Raw genomic sequence first — 19,653 nt, forward strand, 5'->3', positions numbered from 1 at the left:
AAGGGGCACCTCCACAGCACGGCAACCCTGCAGGCTGTCGTTCCACCCCTCCTGCGGCGAGCTGCTCTGGCGCCGCAGGTTGTTGCTCACTGCAGGCTACCTGCAGCTAACCCTGTAGGCTACTGCGCCGCCCGTTTTCACTTGCGGCGCACCTTTCCGGCGCTGCGGCTCTTCTCGGCCGCCGGCTCCTAATTTAGGCCCCGGCTTCTGCCGGGGCCTACTTCCGGCCCTTGCGGCGCACTTTTCGGCACCGCGGCTCTTGTTCCCGGCCGCCGGCTCCTAATTTAGGCCCCGGCTTCGGCCGGGGCCTACTTCCAGTCTTCTCTCTCCCCACTTCCGCCTCTGCGGGCGGGTTTTTTTCCCGCCCGACATGTGCCCTGCCCACCGGCGCCTCCGTGTCTGGCTCCGCCCCTTTCCTCCAGGGTCACTCGTCTGGTCACCGCTTCACAGCAGCAGGAGCTCACGCAGCGCGCCCCGCATCTTCGCCACCGCATCTCTTCTGTGGGCACAGCACGATCTGCGGCGGGGTTTTCTCCAGTCAAGTACTTTGCCATCTTCCAGGACCGGGTCCGTGAGTAGCTGCACTGCAGACTGACACCCCCCTCTGCCTCCACTGTCCCCTAACCCGCTGGCATTTTCTTCAGGGACCTCTCAAAATGTCTAACTCTAAAGGGGGCCGCTCTCGCCCTCCTACTTCTTCCTCTAAGTCTTCTGTCTTAGTCAAGTACTTTGCATGTTCGTCCTGTAACAGCAAACTTCCCTCAGGTCAGTCCTCTCTGCTCTGTCAGGCCTGCAGCAACCCGATTGTTCCCACCGCCCAGGATCCCCCGGCTGATCCGCCCGAGAGTGATACCCCCATCCCAGGCTGGGCCTCCTCTGTCTCAATCGGTGGCCGATTTAACACGGGTGTCTCAAACCCTGGTGTCCGTACTGGATCGGTTACCCCTGCAGTTGCCAGCGGGTTGCAGGAACCGCCGCCCGAGCCCTCCTTGATAAGCCACAAAAGGTCCAGACAGGAACGTCGGTCTGAGTCCTCTTCTCGCTCCATCTCGCCACACGGCCCTCCCCTGCGGTCGGTGTCCCCCCGATCCTCCTCCCCTGAGTCAGGCGAGGCTTTCTCTGATGCGCCCTCGGAGGATATTTCGGAGCTGGATTCTAACCAAATCGCCACCATGAGGGATATGGTCCAGAATCTCATTGGGGCAATAAACCAAACCTGTGGCATCAAGGATCCCTCTACGGAACCCGCAGATCAGGCGGTTTCGTTTAGACGGGCCAAACCACCCTCCAAGTTTTTTGCTCCTCATCCTGAATTCGTGGAAATCTTGTCCAGAGAGAGACAGAACCTGACCAGACGTTTTCAGAGGGGAAAACACCTGGGCGTGTTATATCCTTTTCCTCCAGAGCTTACCGCCAATTGGACGGTCTCTCCCTCGGTGGATCCCCCTGTTTCCAGGCTGTCCACCAACACGGTGCTTCCACTGTCCGGCGGAGCATCTCTAAAGGACTCTTAACGATAGAGTTGTAGAATCCTTCGCGAAGTCAGCCTTTGAAGCAGCTGCGGCGGCGCTATGCCCAGCTTTTGCTTCTACTTGGGTCTCCAAATCCATTTCCAAATGGGCCAAAGATCTCCATCGAGGTATCCTGGACGGGGCGCCTCCGGCGCAACTAGCGGAGCTTGCCAACCAAATTTCCCACGCTGGTGAATATCTGGTTTCCGCCTCCCTGGATGCCTCGTCTTGTGCTGATTTTTCCTCGCCATTTTTTAAAAATCCGCAGGTAAAAGGCACTGCGTTTTACCTGCGGATTTCCAGTGTTTTTTGTGCGGATTTCATCTGCGGATTCCTATTGAGGAACAGGTGTAAAACGCTGCAGAATCCGCACAAAGAATTGACATGCTGCGGAAAATACAATGCAGCGTTTCCGCGCTGTATTTTCCGCACCATGGGCACAGCGGATTTGGTTTTCCATAGGTTTACAAGGTACTGTATAAACGTGATGGAAAACTGCTACGAATCCGCAGCGGCCAATCCGCCTCGGATCCGCAGCCAAATCCGCACCGTGTGCACATAGCCTAATCCTAACCCTAATTCTAACCCTAACCCTAGCCCTAACCCTAGTTCTAACCCTAACCCTAGTGGAAAAATAAAAGTAAATATATTTTCTTTATTGTCCCTACCTATGGGGGTGATAAAGGGGGGGGTTCATTTTTTATTTTTTTTTGATCACTGTGATAAAACCTATCACAGTGATCAAAATGTACCTGGAACGAATCTGCCGATCGGCAGATTCGGCGGGCGCATGCGCCCGCCAGTTTGTTAGATGGCGGCGCCCATGGAGCAGACGGACGGACACCGGGAGGCTCGGTAAGTATGAGGGGGATCGGAGCACGGGGGGAGCAGACAGGAGGAGCGGACAGGCGGGCAGAGGGGAGTACGGGACAGAACGGAGGACTGGGGAGGAGGGCGGTGGCGGGGGGCAGATCAGGGTTTTCAGCCATGGCCGATGATATTGCAGCATCGGCCATGGCTAGATTGTAATATTTCACCAGTTTTCATAGGTGAAATATTACAAATCGCTCTGATTGGCTGTTTCACTTTCAACAGCCAATCAGAGCGATCGTAGCCACGGGGGGTGAAGCCACCCCCCTGGGCTGAAGTACCACTCCCCCTGTCCCTGCAGATCGGGTGAAATTGGAGTTAACCCTTTCAGCCGATCTGCAGGGGTGCGATCCCTCCATGACGCATATGCTGCGTCACAGGTCGGATTGGCACCGACTTTCATGACGCAGCGTATGCGTCATAGGTCGGGAAGGGGTTAAAGGGGTCTTCCCATGTCCAAGATCCTATCCCAATGTGTGGTAGGTTTAATGATATTGGAATTCACCTCCAATTAGAAATGTAGTATGTGCTATGTTTCATACTCCATGTGCAGGGTATTGCTGTAGGAAGGGTAAGTAAAGGACAGTTTGTTTGGTTTTGTTTTGTTTAACCCCTTAACGACTACTGATACGCATTAAAACAGTGGCCGGTAAGGGGCCTTATTCCCCCATTGCCATTTTAAAACTCCTATCAGGAAAAAGCCTCTTGCGGGTTTCAGCTCCCGTAGTCAGATTCATTTTTTCATTTTATAATTTTTAGTTTTCATTCTTTGGGGATGGGCTTAAAGTTTTGATTAGTGATGAGCGAGTATACTCGTATCTCGGGTTTTCCCGAGCACGCTCTGGTGACCTCCGAGTATTTGTTATTGCTCGGAGATATAGTTTTCATCGCCTCAGTTGCGTGATTTACAGGCTTCCAGATACGCTGAATACATGTGGGAATTCCCTAACAAACAGGCATTCCTCACATGTATTCAGCGTATCTAGAAGCTGTAAATCATGCAACTGAGGAGATGAAAAACTATATCTCCGAGCAATAACAAATACTCGGAGGTCACCCGAGCATGCTCGGGAAAACCCGAGCAACGAGTATACTCGCTCATCACTAGTTTTGATTAAGGATTGGGGTCAGGGTTTTTTCAAAAGTAAAAAAAAAAAATGACGATATGAGCACTAGTGTTGAACAAGTTCTCGCTACTCGAGTTTGCATCGGTGTGCCTGGGTATGCACCGAGTACCGCAGGTGCTCGAGTGACATGCTTGAGTCCCCGCTCCGCATGTTTTGCAGCTGTTAGTCCGTCTCCCCCCCCCCCCCCCCCTAGAAAACATGCTGGGATTAATCTTGTATGGCAGTTTTTTGGTGGGTGTTTAACAGCCGCAAAACATACAGGGCATTGACTGTAGCATATCACTCAACCACCCGTGGTACTCTGTGCATACCCGAGCACCCAATGCAAACTCTAGTAGCGAGCACTTGTGCTCAACACTAAAGACGAAATATTCAATATGATGACCTAATGTTATCGAATTCTTTGTAGTACCTTTTAGTTCAAAATCCTCACTATACCCCTGGAAGAAATTCTTGTGTAGTTTCCAAAATGGGGTCACTTGTGGGGAAAACGGGTGTCTTTCTGTTTGAGCTTTTAGGAGCCCTGAATGCGACATGTCGCCTGCAATCTATTTCACCTACGGTAAATTTGTGTTCCACAATGTGATCCAAAATTCAAATATTGCTCTGTCAGTTCCATGCCCTTCCGTTTTGTCCAAACAGAACTTTTTGACTACATGTAAGGTACCACCGCACTTGTAAAAAGAAAAAAGTGGGTAACAAACTGTGTGGTCCACTTTTTGATGTTACCTCTTGAAAAAGTGAGACATTTTAAGGCTAAAGCAAGATTTTAGAGGTAAAATTAAAAAAAAAAAAAAGTTTCGTTCCACTTTGCATTAATTCCTGTGTAGCAGCTGAGGGTTAATTTTCCCTGACAATATTTTTAAAGTATTTGAGGGGTGCAGTTTTTAAAATGGTATCACTTTGGGGCATTTTCCAATATATAGGCCCCTCAAGGTCCAATCTTCCATTGGTTCATGGAAACCGCAAACCAGATCCGTAAAATGTGCACTATAATATGACACAGAACCAGACCCCAATCAGAGGCCAATAAACCTTTCACACTCCTTATCTATAAACGTTTCCAATATTTATGGCCACAACTGTTTATCACTCTTCCATAATGTCTTATCTATGGCGGCATTTCTGTGCAATGTTGTGTATAAATATGTGACTCTTCAGATTTTGTATTCTTCTAGCCTGATGAAGGGACCTGAGTAGTCTCGAAAGCTTGCAATTTGTTACCATCTTTTCAGTTAGCCATTAAAAGGTATCAACCACTGAGGACACAAATTTTTTTATTGGCTAACACTGTACAAAGATATATATTTTTCCTGTCTCACTATAATATGGCGCTCCTTCCCTTTTGTGTTTTGCGCTGTGCTTCAAAAGTAGTTCCCGATTACATTTAGGCTATTGGTGCACTTGAGAGAAATTGTACAACAAACTGAGAGGCCCATTTTTCCTACTAGCCCTTATTAAAATAAGTAAATAAATGGGGTTAAAACAGCATTTTAGCGGTAAAAATGTAAATCTTTCTTCATTAACCAATTATATAAATTTCTGTGAGGCACATGTGGTGTCAACATGCTTATTGCACCCCTAGATGAATTAATTGAGAGGTGGTGTTTGTGAAATTATTTATGCAGGGTTTCTGCTGTTCTGATACCTCAGGAGCTCTGCCAATGGCACATGGCACCCTCAAACCAGCAAAATCTGAACTCCAAAATGGCACTTCTTTTCTTCTGAGCTTTGCACTGTGCCTCAAAAGTAGTTTTCTACCACATATGGGGTATCTGTACTCAGGAGAAATAGCACAACAAATTGTATTCTCCGTTACCATTGTGAAAATGAAAATTTGGGGCAACACTAACATTTTTGCAGGAATATTTTTTAAATTTTCAGTTCAACGTTATAAACTTCAGGGGTTCAAGGTGCGCACCACACATCTACATAAATTCCTTGAGGGGTCTAGTTTCCAAAATGGGGTTACATGTGCGGGTTTACACTGTTTAGTCACACCAGGAGTTCTCCAAACAAGACATTGTGTCCGCTAAGGATTCCAGCAATTTTTGTGTTCAAAAAGTTAAAAGGTGTTCCTTCCCTTCTGAGCCTTGCCGTGCACTCAAATAGTAGTTTTTCACCACATATGTGGCAGCGGCGTATTCGGGAGAAATTGCATAACAAATTTTAGGGTTCATTTTCTCTGGTTACCCTTGTGAAAGTTAAACATTTGGGGATAAAGTAAACTTTTTGTGAAAAAAAAGTAAAATGTTAATTTTTTTCCTTCCACATTCCTTTAATTCCTATGGCGAGTTAATAAACTTCTTAAATGTGGTTTTGAGGACTTTGAGGGGTGCATGTGGTGCGTGAAATTTTTTTTTTTTTTTTTATTTATAAATTTTGTTGAAAAAAAGAGAAATTGCTGACCAGCTTTGAACCATTCTAACATCCTAACAAAACAATTTTTTTAAATAATGCAGATGTAAAGTAGACATTAGGCAAATGTTAGTTATGATCTATTTTGTGTGGTATAGCTTTCTGATTTGAGGTCATAAAAATTGAGTTTGCAAATTGTGAAATTTTCAAATTTCTGGTAAAATTTTTGGCATATTTTCATAAATATTTAAAAATTTACGACTACCATGAAGTACAATGTCACGAAAAAAGTCTCGGTCTCGGAATCAGTTGGATCCAGTGAAGCATTCCAGAGTTATTACCACATAAAGTGACAGTGGTCAGAGGTAAACAATTTTGTCTGGTCATTAGGGTCCAAATTAGTGCTGTCACCAAGGGATTAAACAACCGGTAGCCTGGGGCCAGGTGTTTTCCAAAACCAGAAAATAACCATGGGAGCTAATTGGCAGAAAGCTGCCTCATTCTGCCAGGACGCTGTGCCTTATTTATATATTACAACAACCGTACATCATGAGACTCAATGCTGTCCATGTCTCCTACCAAAATCGCAAGTGTTGTAAATACTAACACAAGCTAGTTGCACTAGTGCTGGCTTATTAAACATCACATTTCCAAATAAATTCTAAAATCAACTAAGTAACTGAAATCCTGCCGACGTCTGCCAAAATTTTTCTCTTCATATCTTGATTTGTATTTTTTTTTTTTTTTCCTCTTCATTTAGGAAACGCGTTCCTGATCATCATCCCTGCTAAACTTTCCATCTGACAGCAGGTCGTGAAGCAGACTGCAGTTGGGTGTTTTTTTGTTGAACCAAACGGAAGAAAGCTGTACAATTGTCATCTTGGCACTTGAGGATTACAACCACTCTAGTGGTTTATTTATTGTATAAGTAAACGTTTCTTTTTCTTACATAAAATTTGCTAACCTGTATGTAATCACTCAGTAAAGAGCACTGAAAAATAAAATCGTGAGATTATTGCTTTCATGATGAAACATCTGGTTGAATTAAACCTTGTGTTTTTTTTCAGTTTGTGTCTATGTATTCATCATTAATTTTTATTTTTTTCAAGCACTGAAGATCACTTTTAGGCTATGTGCACACGTCAGGATTTCTTGCAGAAATTTCCTGAACAAAACCGGACATTTTCTGCAAGAAATCCGCATGCGTTTTTGTCTGCATTTTTTGCATGTTTTCTGTGCTTTTTTTTCCAGAGCTTCCCAATGCAGGCAAAACCGCAAATAATCTGCAAAATTAATGAACATGCTGCGTTTTTTACCGCGATGCGTTTTTTTCACGGAAAAAAACCCCGCATCATGTGCACAAAAATTGCAGAATGCATTGCAAATGATGGGATGCTTATGTATGCGTTTTTTAAGCGTTTTTTCCACGGAAAACAGCCAAAAAATGCAAAAAATCCTGAACGTGTGCACATAGCCTTATAGTAGGTTTTCAATACTCGATTCTGTTAACTTTTACATTACATAAATGGTTATTGCCAACATTGCAACATATCACTTATCTTGTGAAGAACGTGCCTGTCTTGGAAGGTCTGACCATTGAGACCTCACCCATTCCAAAAACTGGCCCGGAAATGCCCCTTTAGAATATTATTATTTATATAGCACCATTGATTCCATGGTGCTGTACATGAGAAGGGGTTACTTACAAATTACAGATATCACTTACCGTAAGCAAACTAACAATTACAGACTGATACAGAGGGGCGAGGACCCTGCCCTTGCGTACTTACATTCTACAGTATGGTGAGGATGGAGACAATAGGTTGAGGGTTGTAGGACCACCGGTGTTGGTGAGGCTGTAGCTTTGGTAGTGGTGAGGAGGCAGTGGGGTCAGTGCAGGCTGTAGACTTTCCTGAAGAGGTGGGTTTTCGGGTTCCGTCTGAAGGATCCAAATGTGGTTGATAGTCAGATGTGTTGGGGCAAAGAATTCCAGAGGATGGGGGATATTCTGGAGAAGTCCAGGAGGCGGTTGGGTGAGGAGCGGATAAGTGTGGAGGAGAGAAGGAGGTCTCGGGAGGACCGGAGATTACGTGAGGGAAGATAACGGGAGATTAGTTCAGAGATATTTGGAGGAGACAGGTTATGGATGGCTTTGTAGGTCAGTATTAGTAATTTGAACTGGATACGCTGAGGGAATGGGAGCCAGTGAAGAGATTTGCAGAGGGGGAAGCGGAGGAATAGCGAGGAAAGCGATGAATTAGTCGGGCAGCAGAGTTAAGGCTGGGTTCACATTGCGTTAACAGCAGCCCGTTCAACACATGCGTTAACGGGCTGCTGTTAACGCAAGTGCCGATATGTCATCGCGCTAGCGCAGTTAGAGCATCTGCTAGCTCTATCTGCGCTAGCAGTGACGGACCCGGAAACGCTGCAGCCCGCGTCCCAGGGTCCGTCACTCAATGACGGCACATCGCTAGTGCACACTCATTGTGGGCATGCGTTAACGATGCGTCCGACATAGGACTTAATGGCTTTGAGTTGTTCCAGGCCAAGTGTATAGATTGACAAGAGTAGGGGTCCTAGAACAGAGCCTTGGGGGGACTCCCAACAGAGAGAGGGTGGGATGAGGAGGTAGTGTGGGAGTCGCTAAATGTGCGGTTGGAAAGGTATGAGGAGATCCAGGATAGGGTGAGGTCTTTGATGCCAAAGTGTCAGGGTCGTAACGACAATATACCCTCATTCACCAGTCATTCCAAATTAAACTATAAGCATGTGGTACCGGGTAAGAATGAGTCAGACAGGTAGCTGGTTCAATCTCAGTGCATGCTCATGTGACTATATGTGTCAGCCACAGTCATACCAACTGAACTTTATTTTCCAAATACACGGTACTAAAAAGGAATGCAATAGGCGGGGTTTAAGCAGTATACGTCTAGTGCTCAGTCCTTCTGATTCGTCGGACGTCTCCTGGTGGATTCCCCCTCTTCTTTCTATTTCCAAGTTTCGATTTCAGAAGAAATGAAACTTTAACCTTTCAGATTCTAAACTGAAGTGAAGAATGAACACTGGCAGCCATCTTTAATACAATTACATTTGCATTAACAAGGGAAAACTTATTGTTTCACAGTATAAGATATAAAAGTACAAAAAGTATATAAGAAAATATATTTTCACCTTGACAATCCCCCCTAAACACTAAGTTTTTCCCTTAAAGAAAGATCCTTTGAGACTGTCCATGTGATGGGAAAAGGGGAGGTGGATTTCTTCATCCAGACGCCTCAGAAACTCTCCCCTAGCGAGAGGCCTCCAGGCAGCTGAACCCTTCACTAACCTCACATGGAGTTCTCCCACTGTCCCTAAACTAAATCTCTTGGCATCATCTGAGAATAGAGGGTTTTGTCTATTCTATTGAGAGGAATATACTTTGGGATCTCCCCTGGATCAGTACCATTGTACTCTGGTGGATCTATTTCTTGATTGAGGAAGGCGCCAGTCGGAGTTGCTTTGGCAATAACCTTTTTATACAAGGGAATAACACAACAGAGGATTATCGATTCAATTATAATGAGGGCAATCAGTACCAAACAAACTTATTGAAGGAATCCCTTGATCCCACCTAACCAACTGGAGAAGAAAGATGTGTCTGCTCCAGCATACATGACACGTCGTCTTATTGTCCTAATTTGTTCAACTTCTTTAGAAACCTTCAGGTCTTTCGGATCTACATTTCGCCATTCAGATCTGGCTGTCTATATTTCGTCTCGTCAATGAATGTATTTCTCCTACGTATCATTGGGGGACACAGGACGAATGGGTGTTATGCTGCTGCCACCAGGAGGACACTAAGTTAAACACACACAAAAGATTAACTCCTCCCCTGCAGTATACACCCACAGACTGGACAATCCAGAGCCAGTTCTTACTTAGTGTCTCAGGAGGCACTTGGGTCCTCAGGACCCCACCAATTTTTTTTTTTGTTTGTTTTTGATTTAACGGAAAGAAGGGAGCGACAGGCAAATTTTTTAGCTCTGATCTCTCCCGCACCAACAACGGGCAAGTACACGGAGCGTTCCTCCTGTATCCTTTCCCGCAACGATGGATGCCAGCCCTGGCTCACCTTTCAGTGTGGCGACGGTTCCCTAGCGTCCCGTTCTCCTTCCATCCTTCTCAGGCGACCATGGGGACTAATCATCCACCTAAGTCTCCTGGAGCCAGGGCACAGCCGGACAAATTGACAGGGCGTCCGCGCAGCCGCCCACTGCACCACCACTGAATATAGTGGCTGATACATGGCGGCAGTAGCTCTCCACCCTCTCCCTATCATGGTGAAGGTGGATGGAGCATCGGTCCCATCGCACAAGGTAAGTGCGGGGACCGACGAGCTGGCAGCAGGGGGCCCCCCCTTACTCTCTTCTAAATGCGGCACTGCAGCCGCGGGACAATGTGCGGCTCTGCAGCCGCGGGGCAGCGGGTGGCTCTGCAGCCGCGGGGCAGCGTGCGGCTCTATAGCCGCTGGGCAGCGTTTACTTTCTGAGAGGGCTCGGCGGCTCCCAGGCCTGGGTCGGACTACAGCGCCCGCCTACAAGCATGCCGCCGCCCGCCCACGACACGCCCCCTCCCTGGGCGCTTCTCGCTCCCGAGAAGCGCCCTTCTCACTTCTCGGCGGCCATCTTGGACCAGGAAGTGCGCTGGCGGCTCTGCAGCACCGCAGCGCTCAGGACAGGAGGAAAGCTTCAGGATCTCCCTGCCAAGCCACCGCGGATCCTAGGTGAGACGCACCCAATAGGATTGCCTCCCCCCCCCTGCCAGTACGCTCACTCCACAGCAAATATGTCACAGTCTAAGCAAAAACGGACTGGAAAGACCCACTCTGTTATTTTTGCTGTGTGCACCTCCTGCAAGATTTCTCTACCCCGAGGTCACACCACCCCGCTGTGCTCTGCCTGTGAAATGCCCGCGGCACAGGATAATCCGGCCTCTGACCCGGAATGTAGTGAGCCTAGTACCCCCGCATGGGCGTCCTCCCTTGCTCGATCTGTGGCATCCTTGGAAAGGACGATACAGTCCCTCCGTGAGCCGTCCCTTACCCAGGGTACTTCCAAGGATGATGTAACGCGGTCTAAGAACCCCTCACGGCCCAGAGGTCGTACCGTTTCCAGAAGCCCTCACTCATATAGAAAGAAGTCCAGGGTAATATCTCCGGTCCATGATCAGCCTTCTGGTTCAGAGAGCGAAGTCTCTCGTCACTCATCCCCAGATCATAGCAGGGAATCTTTTCTGGACGACGCTTCCAGCGTGTCCTGTTCCCCAGAGTACCGTCATGACCAAGAGACCCTTGATTCTCTCATAGACTCTGTAAGTCAGACTCTACAGTTAGAGGAGGAAGCCCCGTCTAAGGCGGCTCATCCCGTGTCATTTGGGCGGACTACAAAGGCTCATAGGTTTTTTCCCACGCATCCTCAATTCAAGGACATTGTCGATCTCCATAGAGTCCGTCCGGATAAACGCTTCTCAGGTCAGAAGGCTATGCAATTGAAGTATCCGTTTGCTCAGGACCTTGCTAAGGAGTGGTCTCAGTCACCCTCCGTGGACCCGCCAGTGTCGCGGCTAGCCACAAAGGCGGTTCTATCTTCCTCCGAGGGCGCGTCCATCAAGCATCCCACGGATAGACAAATTGATCAGATGGCTCGCTCGGCTTTTGAAGCTTCCTCGGCTTCTCTCTTTCCTTCTTTTGCCGCCACATGGGTTGCAAAAGCCATGACCCATTGGGCCGAGTCTTTAGCCTCTACTGCACTTCATGCCGACTTACCCCCCGAGGTTTCTCACCTGGCCACTCAGATTGCCAGAGCGGGGGACTTTGTAGTTTCCGCATCCTTAGACGCGGCCAACTGTGCCTCACAGGCAGCGGCCAATGCTGTCACGGTCCGCAGATCTCTTTGGCTCAGGGACTGGAAAGCGGACTCAGGATCCAAAAAATCTCTCACGTCCCTTCCATACCAGGGTGAACGTCTGTTTGGGGACAAACTAGATAAAATGATCGCAGACTCCACAGGGGGAAAGAGCAAATTCCTTCCCCAGCAACGGACCTTTCGTCCCTTTCGCAACCAACAGGGCCGAGGCCGATATTTCCGTTTCGGTTCCAACTGGTCCAATCCTTCCTCCGCGCCACCTGGCGTCGGGAGAGGTCAGCGCAAGGACAGAACCTCCCAGCCATCTTACAAACCTTCTCCCTCTTGGAGAGGCAGACCCAGACAACAGGGGTCCAGGGGGTCCAGATCTAACAGGTCTCCTCCTCAATGACTCTTGGCAGACGCCAAAGGACACCGACAGAGTTGGCGGCCGCCTACTCTTCTTTCGGGACGCGTGGCTCTCGGTAGTTCCCGACCGATGGGTCCGCGATCTGGTATCCGTCGGTTACAAGATAGAGTTTGTCTCTCTTCCCCCATCTCGTTTCTTTCAGTCCCCTCCTCCCAGAGCAAGGGTCCGTCAGTATTTCCAGGCCATAAAATCGCTATGGGACGACGGGGTCATCATCCCGGTACCTCAGGACGAAAGGTACCAAGGTTTTTATTCCAATCTTTTCATTGTACCAAAGAAGGACGGCTCCGTACGTCCGATATTGGACCTCAAACTCCTCAACAGGTACGTCCGTGTACGTCAATTCCGAATGGAGTCCCTCCGCTCGGTAATTGCCTCTCTGGAAGAGGGCGAGTTTCTTGCATCTCTAGATGTTCAAGACGCTTACCTGCACATTCCCATTCTGCCGTCTCATCAGCGCTTTCTCCGCTTCGCGGTCCAGGGCCACCATTTTCAGTTTGTCGCCCTACCGTTCGGGCTGGCCACCGCTCCTCGGGTGTTCACCAAGGTCATGGCGGCTGCCGTGGCCATTCTCCATGCTCGAGGCATAGTGGTGTTGCCCTACCTGGACGACATTCTTATAAAGGGACCCTCTTTCCGGTCCTGTTCAGAGGCGGTAGATGTCACTATAAATACTCTTTCACGCCTGGGCTGGAAACTCAATTTCAAAAAATCTTCCCCAGTCCCGGCCCAAACCATACCCTACCTGGGCATGATCTTAGACTCCTCTCAGGGTCTAGTACTCTTGCCTCCGGAAAAGGTATCTACTCTACAGAGAGAAGTCCGGAAGCTTGCTCAACCTCGCTCTCACTCCCTACGCTTCTCCATGAGGGTACTCGGCAGGATGGTGGCGGCAATGGAGGCAGTGCCCTTTGCGGTTTTTCACCTCCGGCCCTTACAACACGCCATTCTGGCAGTATGGGACAGGAATCCCGCCTCGCTCGACCGCCGTCTCCTTCTCTCTCGCCAAATCAGACAATCCCTCAGGTGGTGGACCGAGAGGTCCTCCCTGACTCGGGGGAAGTCTTTCCTTCCGGTGCACTGGCTGGTTGTCACAACGGACGCCAGTCTCTTCGGCTGGGGTGCAGTGTTCCAGCGCCACTCGACCCAGGGTCGCTGGTCGCCGCAGGAGTCCCAGCTACCCATCAATATCTTAGAGATTCGGGCAATCAGACTAGCCCTCCATCATTTTCAGCAGTTCCTCTCCGGACGTGCGGTAAGAGTCCAGTCCGACAACGCTACTGCAGTAGCCTACGTCAACCGCCAAGGGGGCACTCGCAGCAAGGCGGCCATGGTCGAGGTGACGCTAATTCTCCGTTGGGCCGAGGCACATCATTCCATACTCTCAGCAGTTTTCATACCAGGCGTGGAAAACTGGGAAGCGGACTTTCTAAGTCGCCACAGCCTCGATCCCGGAGAGTGGTCTCTTCATCCCGCAGTCTTTCACCAGATCTGCTCTCGTTGGGGGACCCCGGACGTGGATCTAATGGCATCCCGCCTCAATTGCCAGGTTCCCGTCTTCATGGCCAGGTCTCACGACCCCTCAGCCTTCGGAGCCGACGCTCTCGTCCTCTCATGGCAGGGCTTCAGTCTCCCATACATCTTTCCCCCAATTCCCCTTCTGGGGAAGGTTATCAGGAAGATCAAGGCAGAACGGATTCCAGTAATCCTCATCGCTCCGGATTGGCCACGCAGGACATGGTATGCCGAGATGGTTCAACTGGTCTCAGACGTACCTTGGAGACTGCCGAGTCGCGCAGACCTCCTGTCTCAAGGGCCCATTTACCACCCGAACTCAGAGGCCCTGTGTTTAACGGCGTGGCCGTTGAGTCCTGGGTTCTGAGGCAGAAGGGGTTGTCTCAGACGGTGATATCTACCATGCTCCGTGCACGCAAGTCGTCTTCTATGCGCATCTACCACCGCGCTTGGAAGGCATACTTCGCCTGGTGCAGGGATCGGAGGCGTTCCCCCCTCCGTTTTTCTATTCCTCACATTTTGGAATTCCTCCAATCAGGCGTAGACTTGGGTCTTGCACTCAGCTCTCTTAAGGGCCAAATTTCTGCTCTCTCGGTCCTTTTTCAGAGAAGGATCGCAAACAGATTGCAGGTCAGGACCTTTATCCAGGGGGTTTCTCATATGGTTCCGCCTTACAAGATGCCTTTGGAACCATGGGACCTGAACCTAGTTCTCTGTGCTCTTCAAGAGCCACCTTTTGAGCCCTTGCACGAGGTGTCTTTGCTGTTCTTGTCTTGGAAGATTGCCTTCCTCGTGGCTGTCACGTCTATTCGACGTGTCTCTGAGCTGGCAGCTCTGTCGTGCCGACCTCCTTTCCTCGTGTTCCACCAGGATAAGGTAGTTCTGCGGACATGTCCGACTTTTCTTCCGAAGGTCGTTTCCTCCTTCCATCTTAATGAGGAAATTGTTCTTCCCTCACTGTGCCCTGCGCCTTCCCACCCCACGGAAAGGGCGCTCCACACTCTGGACTTAGTGAGGGGTCTCAGACGTTATGTCTCCAGGACTGCGTCTTTCCGTAGATCAGATGCCTTGTTTGTTCTTCCGGAGGGGCCACGGAAGGGACTACCCGCTTCCAAGGCCTCCATTGCCAAGTGGATTCGTTCCGCCATCCAAGAGTCCTACCGTGTCAAGGGTCACGCTGCACCTCCGGGGATCAAGGCTCATTCTACCCGGTCAGTCGGCGCGTCCTGGGCCATCCGGCACCAGGCATCGGCAGCACAGGTCTGCAAGGCTGCTACATGGTCCAGCCTCCATACATTCACGAAACACTACCATGTGCACTTTCAGGCCTCGGCAGACGCTTCCGTCGGTAGGCGAATTCTACAAGCGGCTGTGTCTCATATGTAGTTTGTAGGCTCGCACAGCACTCATAACTTCTGGTGACCCGCCCAGGGACTGCTTTAGGACGTCCCATTCGTCCTGTGTCCCCCAATGATACGTAGGAGAAAAGGAGATTTTTGTGTACTCACCGTAAAATCTTTTTCTCCGAGTCATCATTGGGGGACACAGCACCCTCCCTGTTAGCCTAGTTGGCTCAATTGTTTTTTTCAGTCTGTGTTTGTTGACTTTGACATGTTTTCTGTTTGATAACTGGTTTACTCCTACTGCTTTGTTACCAAACTGGCTCTGGATTGTCCAGTCTGTGGGTGTATACTGCAGGGGAGGAGTTAATCTTTTGTGTGTGTTTAACTTAGTGTCCTCCTGGTGGCAGCAGCATAACACCCATTCGTCCTGTGTCCCCCAATGATGACTCGGAGAAAAAGATTTTACGGTGAGTACACAAAAATCTCCTTTTACCAATACTCTAACATCAAGTGGGTTTATGGGACTGTACTCCATGTCTTCCCATTTCAGCTGTAACTGTCCAAAGTATAGCTCTACACTCTCTCCTTTGTCACATCTGTAGAAAATCTTAATTTGCGTCCTAGCACGTCACCTATTTTTGTGCTCACTAACTACCTAGGCCTGCCTAGGTGCACTTATACATCCATCATATGGTCATTATTTGTCTGTAAAATGAGAAAGGTTGGTTCTCAGGGTCAGCCAATTGCTTTTGCATAGCTAGCTAGTCAGAGGGCCTCCAGGGATAATACTCCTGTATCTGTCTTACCCTACCTGATGTGGTTGGTTCTCTGGTGGTGGGGAGTGACATGACATGCTGATCTACAGCTCCTTCCCAAAAGGATTACTGTCAGCCTACTCCTAAAAGTTAATGTCCCCACTATCCGCCAACCACAATCCTGTGTCAGCTTCTTATGTCACTACATGTGATCTTGTCTGGACAGGATTCAGTGTAATTCTCTTAGGTCGGGTTGCAGCACGGGTCATACAAGTGTTAGGGCCCAAACCCTCAACTATATCCTGAAAGGCATCTTGGCTAAAATTGACGAACCTTTGTTCCCTGTAATATATATAATTGATCCATTCAACATTTTTATTAATCTGCACCTGTGGGATTATAGAAGCAATGCCGGCATAAATCTGGTTCTGGGCTTTAAACTGGTCAGGCACCCCCCTTGGCACTCCAATGGCATCAATATATACTAGTGGATCTTCTTCATAACTCATGTGGAGCTGATTGAGACTTCTCCTCTTTCTGGTAGGTTCATCAGGTACCTCTGGATCCCAAGGTAAAATCTTGAACTGCATGGCTAGTTTAACAAGGGTGCATTGACCTGTCCAGGCATTAGGCAACCTAGGACGGAGCTTACCGTCTCCACATAACCAATAAATATCGTACATATATTGTGTATGTTTAATTAGCAAGTCAGTATCTAAGGAACTGTTCTCCTTGCAGAAACCTGTCTCGAAGATCCCTACTGGTGTACCTGTAATGTCGTGGGAATTATAGCAGGTGTAATTGTCAGCTAATACGGTTACTTCTCCTGGGACCTTTAGTCTGGGTTCCTTATGAATTAGTGGGACGTAATCTGGGCAATCAGTGGGCTTCAAACCTTTCAACAGATTCATGACACAGGCAGTGGTGTTGTCATCAGGGAAAAGCAATGCATGTGTGTAGAGATGTGTATTCGCAGCAGCACAAGCAATACATCCTACAGAGATATTCTGGACTCTTACATTGTATCTCACCCATTCTGACCACAGGTTTTTCCTTGGAGCTGTTTGTGTTTCTATGGAGAAAACCTCTTGCCAACTGAGACCTGGAATGGGGATCACTTCATTAACTACATTTTGCAAACGCTCACCTGGGCCTGCTTTAATTGTACTGGTAACAGGGGTCATGGTTGGTCTGAAGCTAATATCCTGGAGCTGTACATGGCCTAAATACCCATAGGGTCCAGCACTAAATACATAATTATAATGCCTTCCCAATACGAACGTCTGCAGATCAGCAGATTGGGGGTTTTCAAGGTTCAGGAGGAGGGGGTGACAACTTCTACCCCATTTACAGCCTCTAGGTGGTTGCAGAAGGGCTGTTAGATGCATTTTCTCACGGAGACTCCTACCCGTCCTATCCTTAGAGAACATGGCTTCGCTAGGTTTATATCCCCAATCATCTCCTGTATTCCAGGCAGCATCTGTCCAATAATAACAATTATTGTTGTCATTTCTGGTAACACATATATAAAACTGGATGCTCCCCTCTACCACCCGTTCAGTCTCAAGGCACTTGACTACATCACAGAAATCAAATCGCCAGATATTCACCAGGGCTGTCAGGTTTACCCAGAGAATAGTGGTACCAGGATTCTTATTTACAATAGAGGCCGAAGAGGTAGGGGCGAGGATGGCCCCCAGTCCCAAGGTCAAAAACAACAGCAACATTTCCTTTCAGTCACTACTGTGACTAAACACTGGTTCGGTCTCTTTTACAGTATGAGGCGTGGATCCAAGTGCTCTTTCCTTCAAGTTTTACTGCAGTGGGGGTGACCGGGATCACCGTGTGAAGTCCTTCAAATCTCGGCTGGAGACAATCTCTGCGCCAGTAGCGTAGCTAGCAGGGGGGCAGAGGGTGCGGTCGCCCCGGGCCCACCACTCACAGGGGCCCACCCGGAGCTATGCTACACTTAATTATATCAGCGTGCACAGCCCACCGATATAGTTACTGTAAGCTCCGTGGTAGAGAAGAGGGAGACATGATCTCCCTGCACTACCGCGGGCAGTGGCTGGAGAGTAACATATTCCCCAAAGCAGCCCCCCCCATTCAGTGCCAGCACTGTACCTGACCTGACAGCTGCCTGCCTCCAGTATACTGAGGACACGCCCACACTGCACGCTGAGTACTGGGCATGTCTGCTGCAGAGCAGACAGGAAGAAGGAGCATCTTTTTCCAGTGAGAGAGGAGCAGGACACAGTGGTGTAAGTAGTAAGTACAGCTCACACTACTACTCTACTCTGCTGCTCTCCTGATAAGACCCAGCAGGATTCCTGTGCTGTATCTGCAGTTTTTAAGGCACTGCAGATTTATGGGGGCTGGTCAGTAATGTGATGTGCACTCACCCTGGCTGCAGGACCCCGCAGAGGAGGATATACGGTATGTCTCATTCCTATATATACCTTATATGGGAAAGAGTCAAATATCCTCATGTGTGGGGTCCTGCAGCCAGGGTCACGTCCATGAGTGCACATTACTGACCAGTCTTGTCAGTGTGTGTATATATATATATATATATATATATATATATATATATATATAAACTGTATATACACATACACAAAGACACTGGTCTGATAGGACCCCAACCCATTTATATGTTCTATCCTGTAGCCTGGGTCAGGATCCCATCAGACCAGTGTCTGCAGGATTTCATATCAGTATATCTAAGGTGGTAAACATGAAAAATAAAAAACACGAAATATGAAAAATAAAAGGTAAAACTTTTTATTAAAAAAGTTGAGGATGAATATATGTTTACTATATGGAGACCCGATGCTATCGCTTCGGGAGGGCAGTAATGTCGGGATGGGGGCAGGCTTTGTAGTGTTGAGAATCTCTCCCCTCTATGTGCTCACCCACCTATCCACTCTCTCTTTCCCCCGTCTGTGCTCTTCTTTGACCTGTCTACCCCATGTGCTATGAGCTCCTCTTGTACAAAGATGGCGGCGGTCAGTGAGTCATTCGGCTGATCCCGGCAGTGGCATGTTTGCAACAGTGTTCCGCTGGTGGTACCTCGCAAGAGGATGAGTATAAAGTGTATGGGTGTGGTGTGTATGGCGTTTACAGTGTGTGTGTAGTGCGAACGGCGTATACAGTGTGTGTGGTGCGTATGGCTTATACTGTGTGTGTGGTGCGTACGGTGTATACAGTGTGTGTGTGTTGCGCATGGCGTATACTGTGTGTAGTGCGTACGGTGTATACAGTGTGTGTTGCGTATGGCGTATACTGTGTGTGTGGTGTGTACGGTGTATACAGTGTTTGTGTGTGTGGTGCGTACGGTGTATACAGTGTATGGATGTGTGCTGTGTACGGTGTATACAGTGTGTTTGTGTGTGTGGTGTGTACGGCGTATCCAGTGTGTGTGGTGTGTACGGCGTATACAGTGTGTGTGGTGCGTACGGCATATACAGTGTGTGTGGTGCGTACGGTGTATACAGTGTGTGTGTGGTGCGTACAGCATATACAGTGTGTGTATGGGTAAATGGGTGCGGGTCCATTTACATATACTGAGTCTAGACCACAAGATCCCCAAGGGGGAGAAGAGGAAAGAGGAACAGAAGAGCCAGGGGGTGTACTTTTTTCTTTAGATTGGTAATATTCTACCTCCCCCTCTTTTTTCTGGTTCGCTCATTTCCGTTTCCCTCTTTGGGGTCTTGTCCAGACAAGAGTATTCCTTTAGTGATACCTGGACACATTCAGGGAGCTATGCCCATATGATGGCCTCTATACACACCCACTGGCAGTTTCTTCTATTTAGGTCTTTGTCATATATTTCAGGGCTGTGCAAGTATCAGCCCAC

General features: G+C 48.5%; 1 protein-coding gene across 4 annotated transcripts in view; it reads left to right on the forward strand.

Moving 5' to 3' along the window:
- Nucleotides 1-6,932, forward strand: part of CCT2 (chaperonin containing TCP1 subunit 2) — a 47,318-nt gene extending 40,386 nt beyond the window's left edge. For all 4 annotated transcript variants that reach the window (XM_077265264.1, XM_077265262.1, XM_077265260.1 and 1 more), the window contains one exon: nucleotides 6,627-6,932. In XM_077265264.1, the coding sequence (XP_077121379.1) occupies nucleotides 6,627-6,657 (31 nt within the window). In that variant the 3' untranslated portion in view covers nucleotides 6,658-6,932. The remainder of the gene's footprint in view (nucleotides 1-6,626) is intronic.
- Nucleotides 6,933-19,653: the final 12,721 nt, after the last annotated feature.

Source organism: Ranitomeya variabilis, chromosome 5, assembly GCF_051348905.1.
Source record: "Ranitomeya variabilis isolate aRanVar5 chromosome 5, aRanVar5.hap1, whole genome shotgun sequence".
NCBI lineage: Eukaryota > Metazoa > Chordata > Amphibia > Anura > Dendrobatidae > Ranitomeya > Ranitomeya variabilis.